The 11,353-nt window shown below is 34.8% G+C and overlaps 1 protein-coding gene across 1 annotated transcript; it reads left to right on the top strand.

Annotated features, from left to right (window-relative positions):
- Positions 1 to 475: 475 nt before the first annotated feature.
- LOC127844325 (uncharacterized) lies at positions 476 to 6,934 on the top strand. Its single transcript, XM_052374435.1, has 8 exons — positions 476 to 647; positions 1,497 to 1,544; positions 2,045 to 2,107; positions 2,747 to 2,829; positions 3,137 to 3,206; positions 3,793 to 3,861; positions 4,611 to 4,702; positions 6,605 to 6,934. The coding sequence occupies exons 1-8, from the start codon at positions 539 to 541 to the stop codon at positions 6,638 to 6,640; spliced, it is 570 nt and encodes a 189-aa protein (XP_052230395.1). The 5' UTR covers positions 476 to 538; the 3' UTR covers positions 6,641 to 6,934.
- The last annotated feature ends 4,419 nt before the right edge of the window (positions 6,935 to 11,353 follow it).

The raw sequence follows: 11,353 nt of genomic DNA, 5'->3' as shown, positions 1-11,353 counted from the left end.
AAATGTCCGTCGAAGTTTGTTATGCAAATACATATAATAAATGAATGTTTTTTCCATGCGGAAAAGGCCAACTTCTGCCACATATTTAAAAAGATTGCAATATTCAATGCTCGTAAACCAATAACTATTTTCGATCCGAATAAGCAGCCCTACGATGGTGTGTTTAATTTAAAAATATGTTGTATTCTTTGACATACAATTTACCGTGGCCATATGATGTCCATCATAAAACGAGGTAAATAACACACATTACATATACATGTATCTAGTTATAAATGGGTATATACTTAGCAAGAGACATACGATTCTATCCTCAAAAAATTATGTTCGAGCCATCTTCATTGATAACGAACCTGTTTCTACTTTTTTGTATTGAAATCCAATTCACGCTATAAGCATTTGATTTTAAAATCTAACAAGGTAAGACGGGCCCCACACAATGATCAGCAAGTATTTAAAACGTGGCATATCCAGTGCTTTTTTCAGTTGTTGTTTTACTTGCCTGTCTGAAAACATAATCGAACGCTGCTTTGCAACCATGAGGTTTGGGGCTACAGTTTTACTATTTGTCTGCTTCTCTGCTTGTGTTGCCGCTCTTCCGAGGAATCAACATGTTGTTAACAGGCGCGCTGTTCCTCCACCACCGAGTAAGTAAAGCTTTATATATTCGGGTTTTATTTTCTAAACCACTTGTTTGTTGTTTTCTTTTTTCTGACCGACCCTGTCTTAATCACCCGACCAAATTGTTAACTTTTTAATATTGTGTTTTGAATTTTAGCAACGCTCGAACATATTTGCTAAATTGCGTGTTGAATTTTGAATTGTTTTGCTACCTTTGATAAGATTCGAAAATTACCTTTTTTAAGCAACGGCATTGAGCTAAAAATGGAAACATGTTTAAAAGAATCTCTAAAGATTTCTGCATATCCTTGAAAAAATTCGTGCATTGTTAAATGTTACAAAAATATTCAGCCGATCTATATACTGTATTGTTTGAGATGTTAGTGGAAATAAAACAACTGGCGTTTACTCGTTTTAATGACAGGGTTTTAACTGTGTTAAAATTGTTTTATGGCTTTGTGACATTTATTACTTGATAGTTTTGGTAAAAGGTTGACGGACCCTTTCCTGTAAATCTCTTGCCAATTTATGCAATCTCTGATTATACATAGGAACATGTTTACATATAATTAAATCTCGAAGCCTTGAACTAGGTATCATGAACTGAACAAAAGTCGTGCGTTTTTCAGTGTTCAATTATTATTCCATTATAACAAACAGTTGATTTATACGTAAAAATAACACGTAATGTTACTTTCAAAATGCAAATTTGGCGCTTAATTGTTCGAACTGACCTTTGTTTTCTGTTTTCTCTTTTGGTGACAAAAAAAACAAAACCACAACTGTTATGAAAAGTTCAAATTGATGCAAAATAAGAGATTTCCATATGTTTCATTCACTTTTTAAAAATAGCAATGGTATTTTTGTTGGAATAGCGCGTCAAACCGATGTCACAAGCACCTGGCCTTACGGATTTATGGAATGTAAGTAAAATATTAGTCTTCCTTGAAACGGTCAGGTGGCGTCGAATATCAAATATACCATTTTTCAAACGAAAGTTGTATACAAATAATGCGTATATTGTTATGCTGATCTTGAACAGCCTGCCTGTCTTACTTATAAATTACTGAGCACTTTCTATACATCGATCCATCAAATGAACCCTTTACCACTTGGATACCGATGTTGATGCATTTGTAGTCCCTTAGAAAGGTAAATTAAAGACCTTTCTGACTAGATTTAAATTTTAAAGGTTTCATTTCCAACCCTTAGATACTGATGAGTAGCAAACGGCATACAATCTGAATAATACGAGTTACTCGCAGGCGGTTTTTGTTTTGTGCTGTTTGCACATAGCCATTTTCACTTAGCTTCTATATGGGAAAGGGTTAACACGTTGGATACCTAATAAAGCATACATGTTGTTAATTGCACCTGTATTGATTCATGGCAGACTAGCCATCCGTAAAACGTTATATTGCAGTTGCCTCCCTGTGGGCCAAATGTCGCGAATGGGAGCTCTTTACTACAACTGATCCTAGCACAGGTATGTAATTTTCCATAGTTGTAAAAGAGACCCAAGAGATTCGCTGTATAATTTTATGTTAATTATATAATTTTCAAATGCAGAACAATATTTTATTTTCTAATATAAAGTATCGTCATCATCGTGAATTTATTTAAATTTGGGTTTAATACTTGACCAATGTTTGAAATTTAATTGTGTGAAATCTTAGCATAATTTTGAGCGATACAAATTTTGAGCGATACAAATTTTGAGCGATACACATTTTGAACGAGACAACTTTACCCATATCTTATACTTTAAAAATTAATTTATCAATTTCAGGAACTAAACAAATTCGTCTTGTCTTGAAGCTGAGTAAAAATGAACCTTTTCGCCAACTTGAATTTAGATACCATAGGTCTGGTGTTCTATATTGCTTCAAACCGGGCTGTCATGAAATCCTAACGTCCATTCCCTCCTACTTTCCAAACAAAGGCAGTGTTAAGATTGGCAAAATTATGTGCACTTGTTCGTGGCCAACCTGCTAACGCAGTAGTGGGTTACCTGACCGCCGTACGCCGCAATGTAACTGAAATGTCAAATACGAACACTCAACTTTAACTGATCTGTGCATACAATCTGATGCATCAAATCACATGCTGTTATTTTCCATAACAGCCACGGAGGAAGCAAATCGATCGGACATGGGAACGCTAGGAATTGCTTGCACTGATCTGTTCGATTCGATGAAAGACATGAAGGTACGTGCATCAAAATTGGTAAAATTGGTTGTCAACGCTTCAGTTATAAAAAAAATAAAGCCATACACGTACTTAAGTATATTTCTTTATGTTACTGGTATTTCTATTGCGTGTTAATGTAAGCATTTCATAATAATTGTGAAAAGAAAACCACTCCTGCAATTATTACGAGTGTCACTCGATTATTTAAATATACAATTGTCCGTTAATGAGACCACTAATAAATGCAAAACACCTGACTGGGTACTTCCATGTCGAGTACAGCACTTGTATAATTGGGGTATTTTTTTCACAATACAATTTTCAGACGGACCTTAGCCCAGAGGAGGAGGCGGCCGCCATGGCACAGTTTAATGACAATTTCCCACTATTTCAGTGTAAGGCATATTTTTCCACAGTATAGAAGACAGTTCTCGTTTTCGATATTTCCCTCCGTGTATAATTTATTTTAAGCACTTTAATGTGGCACAGATTTATATTTGCTTATTAATAGCGATTAAAAACCATAGTGATTCAATAACATTTAACGTGTAGAAAAACTAAAACAAGGTTGTAATCAAATCACAATCGTGTCATTATATTAAGTTTTTATGTCCCTGGTAGGAACTCTACCATCAGTCGGTCCGTCTGTCCGTCCGTCCGTCCAAAAACTTTTAACACTGGCCATAACTTTTGCAATATTGAAGATAGCAACTTTATATTTGGCATGCATTTGTATCTCTTGAAGCTGCACATTTTAAGTGGTGAAAGGTCAAGTTATCCTACAAGGTCAAAAGTAAATCAAATACAATCCAAGGAAAGTTATAAGCTTTAAAAGGGAGATAATTTATAAACCTGCCAAATGATATATTAATTTTATTTCAATGCGGCGCAATAGGGGGCATTGTGATTCTGACAAACATCTCTTGTTAGACATTATTTTTATAATTCTCATAGTTGATTGTTTATTGGCCATACTTTCAGGTACAAATCTTCAGATTTATCGTGAAGAAACCATGGCTTTCCTAGAGCATGACACTAACGCATACAACGGTACGTATTATAATATATGCATTATATAAACCCATTTATGCCTAGTGGACTCTCCCATCCTTTTAAATTGGATTAATTTATTTCCAAAATTAAGGGATGTCTAGTGTATTTATTTCTATATTTAGAATATTTCTTACAGAAATTATATTAAGCAAACAGCACAGACCTTGATGAGACGCCGCATCATGCGGCGTCTCATCTGGGTCTACGTTGTTTGCAAAGTCCTTTTTTCACGACGCTAGGCATAAATGGGTTAAACATCGTGTTTTACTATTTTTCTACAAACCCAAACTTGCCCCAAGTTGCGTTCTTTCATAACTTTAATTCATGATTAGGAAATATATTTAGCAAGCATGCACAATCCAACTCGTGATTTTTTATGTCCCCCACCACTAAAGTGGGGGACATATTGTTTTTTCCCTGTATGTTGGTTTATTTGTTTGTGTGTTTGTTTGTTTGCCCCAACTTTTAACATTTGCAATAACTTTTGCAATATTGAAGATAGCAACTTGATATTTGACATGCATGTGTATCTCATGGAGCTGCACATTTTGAGTGGTGAAAGGTCAAGGTCATCCTTAAAGGTCAAAGGTCAAATATATGGCTTCAAAGCGGCGCAAAAGGGGACATAGTGTTTCTGACAAACACATATCTTGTTTTAGCGGGTATTTACTGATATAACAGAAACTAATCATATGCATTCGTTGCTTTATTTTTTATATACTTGCATGAAAGGTCTTATTTGACAGATGATCCATTTCTTTCAATGACTGTCCGCCTAGCTGAAATGTGCTACTCCGTATTCAAGGCGTACGATGATCAGGGAAATCGTCCCGAGAAGGTAAGCTTTTATTAATCAAGTAAAAGTTTATCAGCTACAATGAGCATTTCCCAGGTTTTTCTCTTAAATAGTGAAAGCATTCATCAAGACTGGTGCAGCACCTAATTCGCTAATATCCTCATTCCGCCACACTTCTTTAACAAACTCTCATACAAAAATCATTTGTTTTTATTTATATTGTACAATACAACATTTTAAGTCCGCCTGTGTCAGATAAGATGGAAGAATTGATTATTATAACATAATTTTTGCTCAAATTTGCGAAGTAAATGCAATCTACAGTGTCCACTCAAAAGTAATGTTTTTCATGAAGCTAGTTTTAAACAGAAAGTTTAAACGTTCATTTTCCCTACTGAAATGACTTCAATGGATTTCGTTCAAACGCGTTACATATATTCCCACTATTCATTCTTACGTTGACACCCTTTACCACAACACCCATCTAATCATCCCATGATTGGATGCACGAGGTCAAGATCACTTACTTACAATATCAAAAGCAATTAAACTAAATTTATCGATGTGAACTGTATTGTAATTAAACCCTCAATGTTAAACCGTATACAGACCTTTCTTTGGAATGCATATAGGGAACTAAACATCGATCTTAAATGTCTAGATCCAGCATGCGAATGCATACGAGGTGTGTTGGTTTTATGTTGCTTACAGAAGATATTACATTTAGCAGTTTACATTCAATAATATTAATTAAATTGAATGTGTTAATAAATCGCACATAAGCTTGGTAAGGCCACTTTTACAAAATATGGAACATTTGTAGTAAAACTAGTTTCCTAGGGGAAGGGGGACATTTTAATAAATTACAAAACCCATTTACTGCTCCGTATTTAAAGATTTAACACAAGCAAACGTCTTCATTAATTATAAAGAGTTTGTCAATACGCACTATATACGGACGTGCACTACTCGCCACTTTACAAATCTCTACGAAATAGCTTTGTATAAACAGCTGTTGAGTTCTAACATGGTCAATATATCCAGCCGGTGCTTACCTTTAGGACTAGATTTAATAACTTTTTAAGTTATTTCTTCCACAGAGTCGGATTTTATTTCATTTTTGCGCCGATCTCTATCATTTTAAATAACATCGTTAAATAGCCTCGATGTGGCGTATGAACGCACCGCATACGCGTGTAAAATTGTCTTGATAAAATCTAAGGTCCCTTCATTTGGTCTATAAAACTTAGTCATCAAGATGACTGAAGTCCTTTAACAAGAATTGTTCTTTTCATACATATTACCAACATAAAAGTATATTTACATGGGAACGAGCGAAAATATAATCGACCAAAACGTGCAGATATACATGCATTACTACTCAAAACTTGCCAAGGATCGCTTTTTATTTTCACATAAACTTATTTTGCAGGTTTTGATATTAGAATGTGTGTTTTTGATTTCATTTTTAGCTCGGCGTTTTCGGAGAAAACCAAGAGGTATTGTCAAAGCCAGCTCGTCGTGTCGTCCGCCGTCCGCGTCGTGCTTAAACCTTAACATTGGCTCTAAAATCAAATTGCTTCCACCTACAACTTTGAAACTTCATATTTAGATGCACCTTGATGAGTTTTATACGCCACACCCTTTTTGGGGTCACTAGGTCAAAGGTCAAGGACACTGACCTCTAAAAAAATATTCTGACAAGCTTTCATTTATTCAAAATGCACCCGTAGCCGAGCGTAACATCCGTTATGCGGTGCTCTTGTTATGTATTGATTTATCCTTGATGCGTGACATGACGCTAGCTAAGGGTGAACTTCAAATTACACATACTATAAAAAGGGATCCTTAGCAAATTTTGAGCAGTATATTTACATTTTTTAGCTTCTGTTTGTTTTGTAGATAATGCTGCCGTTCCATGCTTATCACATACATTTATTTCAGCGTTTTTGGCCTTGGTGGACCTTTTTCCTCGGCTGAAGTCTCTACACTGCGCAGTGGGTAGTCACATCGTTAGCGAAGTTTACAACAATGGCTCTTCTACGCCCTGTGGGAGTTGAAAACAATGACTATTATCTTTATGAACTTTTTTAACAGTTTCTATCGATATGTGGTACATATATTATTGAATACCTTTTTTGAGCTTTGTTAACAGTTGTTACAGTTTCTATCGATATTTATTACAGATAGTAATTATCTTTATAACCGGTTGATGGTTTCGATCGATGTGTGTTGAAAAGACAGCAAAACAAATAATAATTATCAAAACACTTAGCACATTTTGCCTTTTTACTTTGGGAACTGCTGTAGGAAAAGCATCAAACAACGAAATGAATCAAAGTAACTTTACAAATGGCCGAAAGACGTGCGTTTTAACTCGCTACATGAGGTGTTCATCAGATAACCAGTTGCAATATTCCATATTGAGCATTTAATCCGTGCATGATATAAAAGTTCCGTACAAAACATGTAATGCTACTTTGCGAAAAAACTGTGTAAATGGTAAAAAAGCATTTTAACAAATAACGGCGCTTTGTAATTTACCCTCGTACTGGGAAAACTGGGCTTATAGTCAAGAGACTTCCCTTTACACGAACAATACCATAAATAAAGTGTCGTACCTGATTAGCCTGTGCGGACTGCACATTCAGAGATAAACACTTAAAACCACCTAAGCTCAAGTATCCAAAACCGCAGTTCTAGTGATCTCAAATGCTAGCTAAATATGGTTTCAGTATACACGGTTACGATGCACATGACGCGCTTGTGATGTGTAAGATACTTGGGAACCTAGTCCTACTTCGATGAATGTTTAATCAAATCCTAACATCATCGAAGCAATTAAAAATGGCAGATTTATGATGGGACAAGAGTTTTTCCTTTTCGAAAACACATTTTGCAACAACGTTGCGTCTGATAACAAAAGCGGAACACACGAATATATTGAAATACGGTCAATGAAACTATGGTTAATTTTTACCTGTCTTATTCTCGTACATGTAAAAAAACATGCAGTTTAACAACTTACGCTTTAAAGACACGCACCTTATTTGGAATAGTAAATTTAAGTATAATTAAGAAACCTATTTTATCTATGCCAATTAGAATATATATGGTGGTTACAAGGAAGAAATCCGTCATTTTGGCGCTTTAAAACTTACAAATAATCGTTTGTCGAAATGGACGTATAAGTCTACAAATCCTACTTTCGGTTTTAAAAGCGGTACCATTTAAAAAATAAATAACTTGCTAACTAGGCTATACACAATCTCCACGCAGAGTTGTCGTTCCTTGCTCTCACATACTACTCTGCGAAAGGCTCAGCACGCCATTTTGTCTATAAAATAGCTAAAACCGAACAAACGCATTCAATGTATAATTGAATATATTTTTAAGATCGCATGCATTAAATTAAGAAATATGACTTAAATGTACGATAAACTGTGCAAAAACTTGCGAGTTTTAATGCCACTCTTTGGAACTATTTTATTGCCCATTTACGCAGATGGAATCATTTCACGCACTTTACAAATGCCAACAATTGAACATAAATGTTTATTGAGTGACGTTAGGAATTGCTTCGACGTGTGTATGTATGTTGGTTTCTTCACATCAGGAAACCATACCAATTTTATAATAATGAATTAAGACTGCTATAATCGTGGTATGCAGTGAATGCAATGTAACCGTCGTGCAAGAGATTGTTTAGTATACTGTAACCTCAATGATGAACGCTTGGTATGATCATGAAATGAATGAGACGCTTTTATAACAATAGTCCGTTCTGAGCCCAACACAGAGGTGAATGTAATGTAACCGTCGTGCAAGAGATTGGGCTATACATTTAATTTTATTTATGCCAATTATAATGTATCTGGTTGTTTCAAGTTATAAATCCGTCTTTTGGCGGTTTAAAACTTAAATTAATCGCGTTTGTCGAAATGGACGTATAGATATAAAACTCCTACTTTCGGTTTTAACATTTACAAAAATGCTTCCTAACTAGGCTATTGATTTAAATTTATCTATGCCAATAAAAATATATCAGGTGGTTACAAAGTAGAAATCCGTCCATTTTAAGCTTTCAAACTTAAAAATAATCGTGTTTGTCGAAATGGACGTTAACGTATAGAATCCTACTTTCGGTTTTAAATTATAAAAAAAAAATTACTTGCTAACTAGGCTAAAGATTTAATGACAATTTTGCACACTTTCAAATTGCATCTATATGTATTGATTAAAATGATTTTCATTTCAAGGTGCGTGTCTTTAACAAATATACATGAAGGAATAATCTAGTTACAGCATAGCTAATCCATTGCAAAAGAGGATAATGAATTATATAAATGATGGTTTTAATACTGCAATGCGACATCTTGATTTTCGCCTTGGCGTATTTGATATTGCCATCGTATTCTGCATCCAAAATAATTTGAGAATAATACGACAAACCTACAATTCGCAGCAAACATTCCCAAGTTGGTAAACCTACATCTAGTTTCTCCATTTTTTTTCAAACAATGTAGTATAAACGTATTATATATTGATCAACATATACATTTGTAACGCAAGACTTGTGTTGGTATACATTTACACATCAATGATTTGTATAGGCATTAATGATGGGCCATGAGGTATAATTTCAAATCAAATCGAATGTTAAGTCGGTACATGTGTAACAAAGAAGCATTAGCTATGAATAGCTATTAACCGGCAATTATAACAATAAATAGCATGCATCTATAAAACAAACATCAGAATTAAATGACATTTAATCAATCTTGTAGACTATTTATTAAGACAGAAGATATTTAAAAACAAATGTATTCATATCAAGACAAAATTAAAAGAACTAGCAGACTATAAACATCACAACTATAATTGGAAGAAATAATAAATTAAATTTAAATGTGTTTGGAAGTTGCTGATCTTGACCTGCTATGATGTTCGTATACTTGGAAAAAATAAATGAAGTATCGTCACAAGTCGCCGTATATACCTAGACATGAAGTTAACTTAATCACATTTAACATAGTTTGCCACAATGTTAATGCATTGGTTCTTCTTTGACACGAGATCTATCTTACTAAGGAACATAAGACCGTCGACGTATCAAGATTGCCACTACTACTGGGTCCGGTTTAATGAGAGCGACCATGGTCGGGCGACACACCGTCCAATGATGGTGAACAAATGTGCCAAATGATTTTAAAATCTGACAATGAACGACATAGTTATGGCTCGGACAAGCTCATTTATGGCCATTTTTGACCTTTGAACTCAAAGTGTGACCTTGACCTTGGAGATATAGACGTAATTATTTCGCGCGACACACCGTCCAATGATGGTGAACAAATGTGCCAAATGATTTTAAAATCTGACAATGAACGACATAGTTATGGCCCGGACAAGCTTGTTCCGCCAGCCCGCCAGCCAGCCAGCCAGCCCGCCAGCCAGCCAGCCAGCCAGCCCGCCCGCATTCGCCAATCTAATAACCAGTTTTTTCCTTCGGAAAACCTGGTTAATAAAAATACATTAAAATTTAAGAATTAATCTGTGCTTTGACATTCTATATCAGAGCTCCAGATAAAAATTTGGTCAAATTCTTATTTACTCCCTATTTCACAAATTAATTCTTATTTTACCCCCTATTTATAAAATTACTTCTTAACACTATATTACCAAATAATTGTTATGCATTGTTTTTGACACATCAACAATCCAACATTTTGGTTTATAGTCTTGGAAAAGCCTGGCTTTCTTTTCTGTTTCTTGCTTTCCCATAATCGGACAGCTTTTTCTGGCTCAAAAGACCCCACATCTATCTTGCTCATCTTGCTTTTTTTGCCTTCCACGCTTCGATACACCGCTTCGGTTGGACATTTTGATTTTTTATTTAAAACAGTAACTGTCAATTCGGCTTAGGTCATAATGGCATTTTGGTCGCCGTTAAAGTCATATCAAAAATATATATTTAACATTTAATTTTAATGACATTTTGAATAGGTATATTGTTTATTACTTGTGAATAAAAATTACGATAAGTGTAATTAAAAAGGTACAATAAACAGTAATGACTCGCCTGTAATACCAGGAGAACAGAATCGAGACTGTTTGGCCTTTCGACCGTTCTTAAGTGTGGCCCTTCCTAACAGCAAAGTGACGTTGACTTAAATCTGTAGTTTTAATTGAGCGCCTCGACATGTCAGAACCGGGATGAAATGTTTACCATATATAATTTGCTACTGGAAGTTTTACGCACGTTCGAAAATGTCGAATTTGTGTTTTATTTTTTCAATGCGTAACTTTATGCAAAGATTTTAAATCTAAATCGTTATTTAAGAAATTTTATTCGTTTTTACGCCTTTACACATGTTATCTGGAGCACTGCTATATGCTAATTACAGAAATATGCTATTATCAGGTATGCTAATAAGTGGAATCCAGAAATTATCCTTCAGTCTGACAGAATTTTGTAGCCTGTCAGACCAAACATCTGACAGATTATTTTACATTTTGCGGTGTCTGACTTGGCTTCACACTTTTGAGTCCATGATGCTAAATGTTTTAGATTCAACACTAGTTTCCTCAACCTCATGACACCAGAGCTCCTGTGATGCAAATATACTTAAGTGGTATAAAGAGATATTTTTTTCCCTGCCAATTGCGTTTAGTTCCTCACTTCTGGTTAAA

Source organism: Dreissena polymorpha, chromosome 9, assembly GCF_020536995.1.
Source record: "Dreissena polymorpha isolate Duluth1 chromosome 9, UMN_Dpol_1.0, whole genome shotgun sequence".
NCBI classification, from domain to species: Eukaryota; Metazoa; Mollusca; class Bivalvia; order Myida; family Dreissenidae; genus Dreissena; species Dreissena polymorpha.
The sequence above is the reverse complement of the archived record's forward strand: the minus strand, read 5'-3'. Positions and strand labels throughout refer to the sequence as shown.

Bases quoted from the DNA above. Each gene is read 5' to 3' on its own strand.
- LOC127844325 (XM_052374435.1), top strand. From the start codon at position 539: ATGAGGTTTGGGGCTACAGTTTTACTATTTGTCTGCTTCTCTGCTTGT. The intron at 2,830-3,136 runs GTACGTGCATCA...TACAATTTTCAG, and splicing joins ATTCGATGAAAGACATGAAG to ACGGACCTTAGCCCAGAGGA. The intron at 3,207-3,792 runs GTAAGGCATATT...CCATACTTTCAG, and splicing joins CAATTTCCCACTATTTCAGT to GTACAAATCTTCAGATTTAT.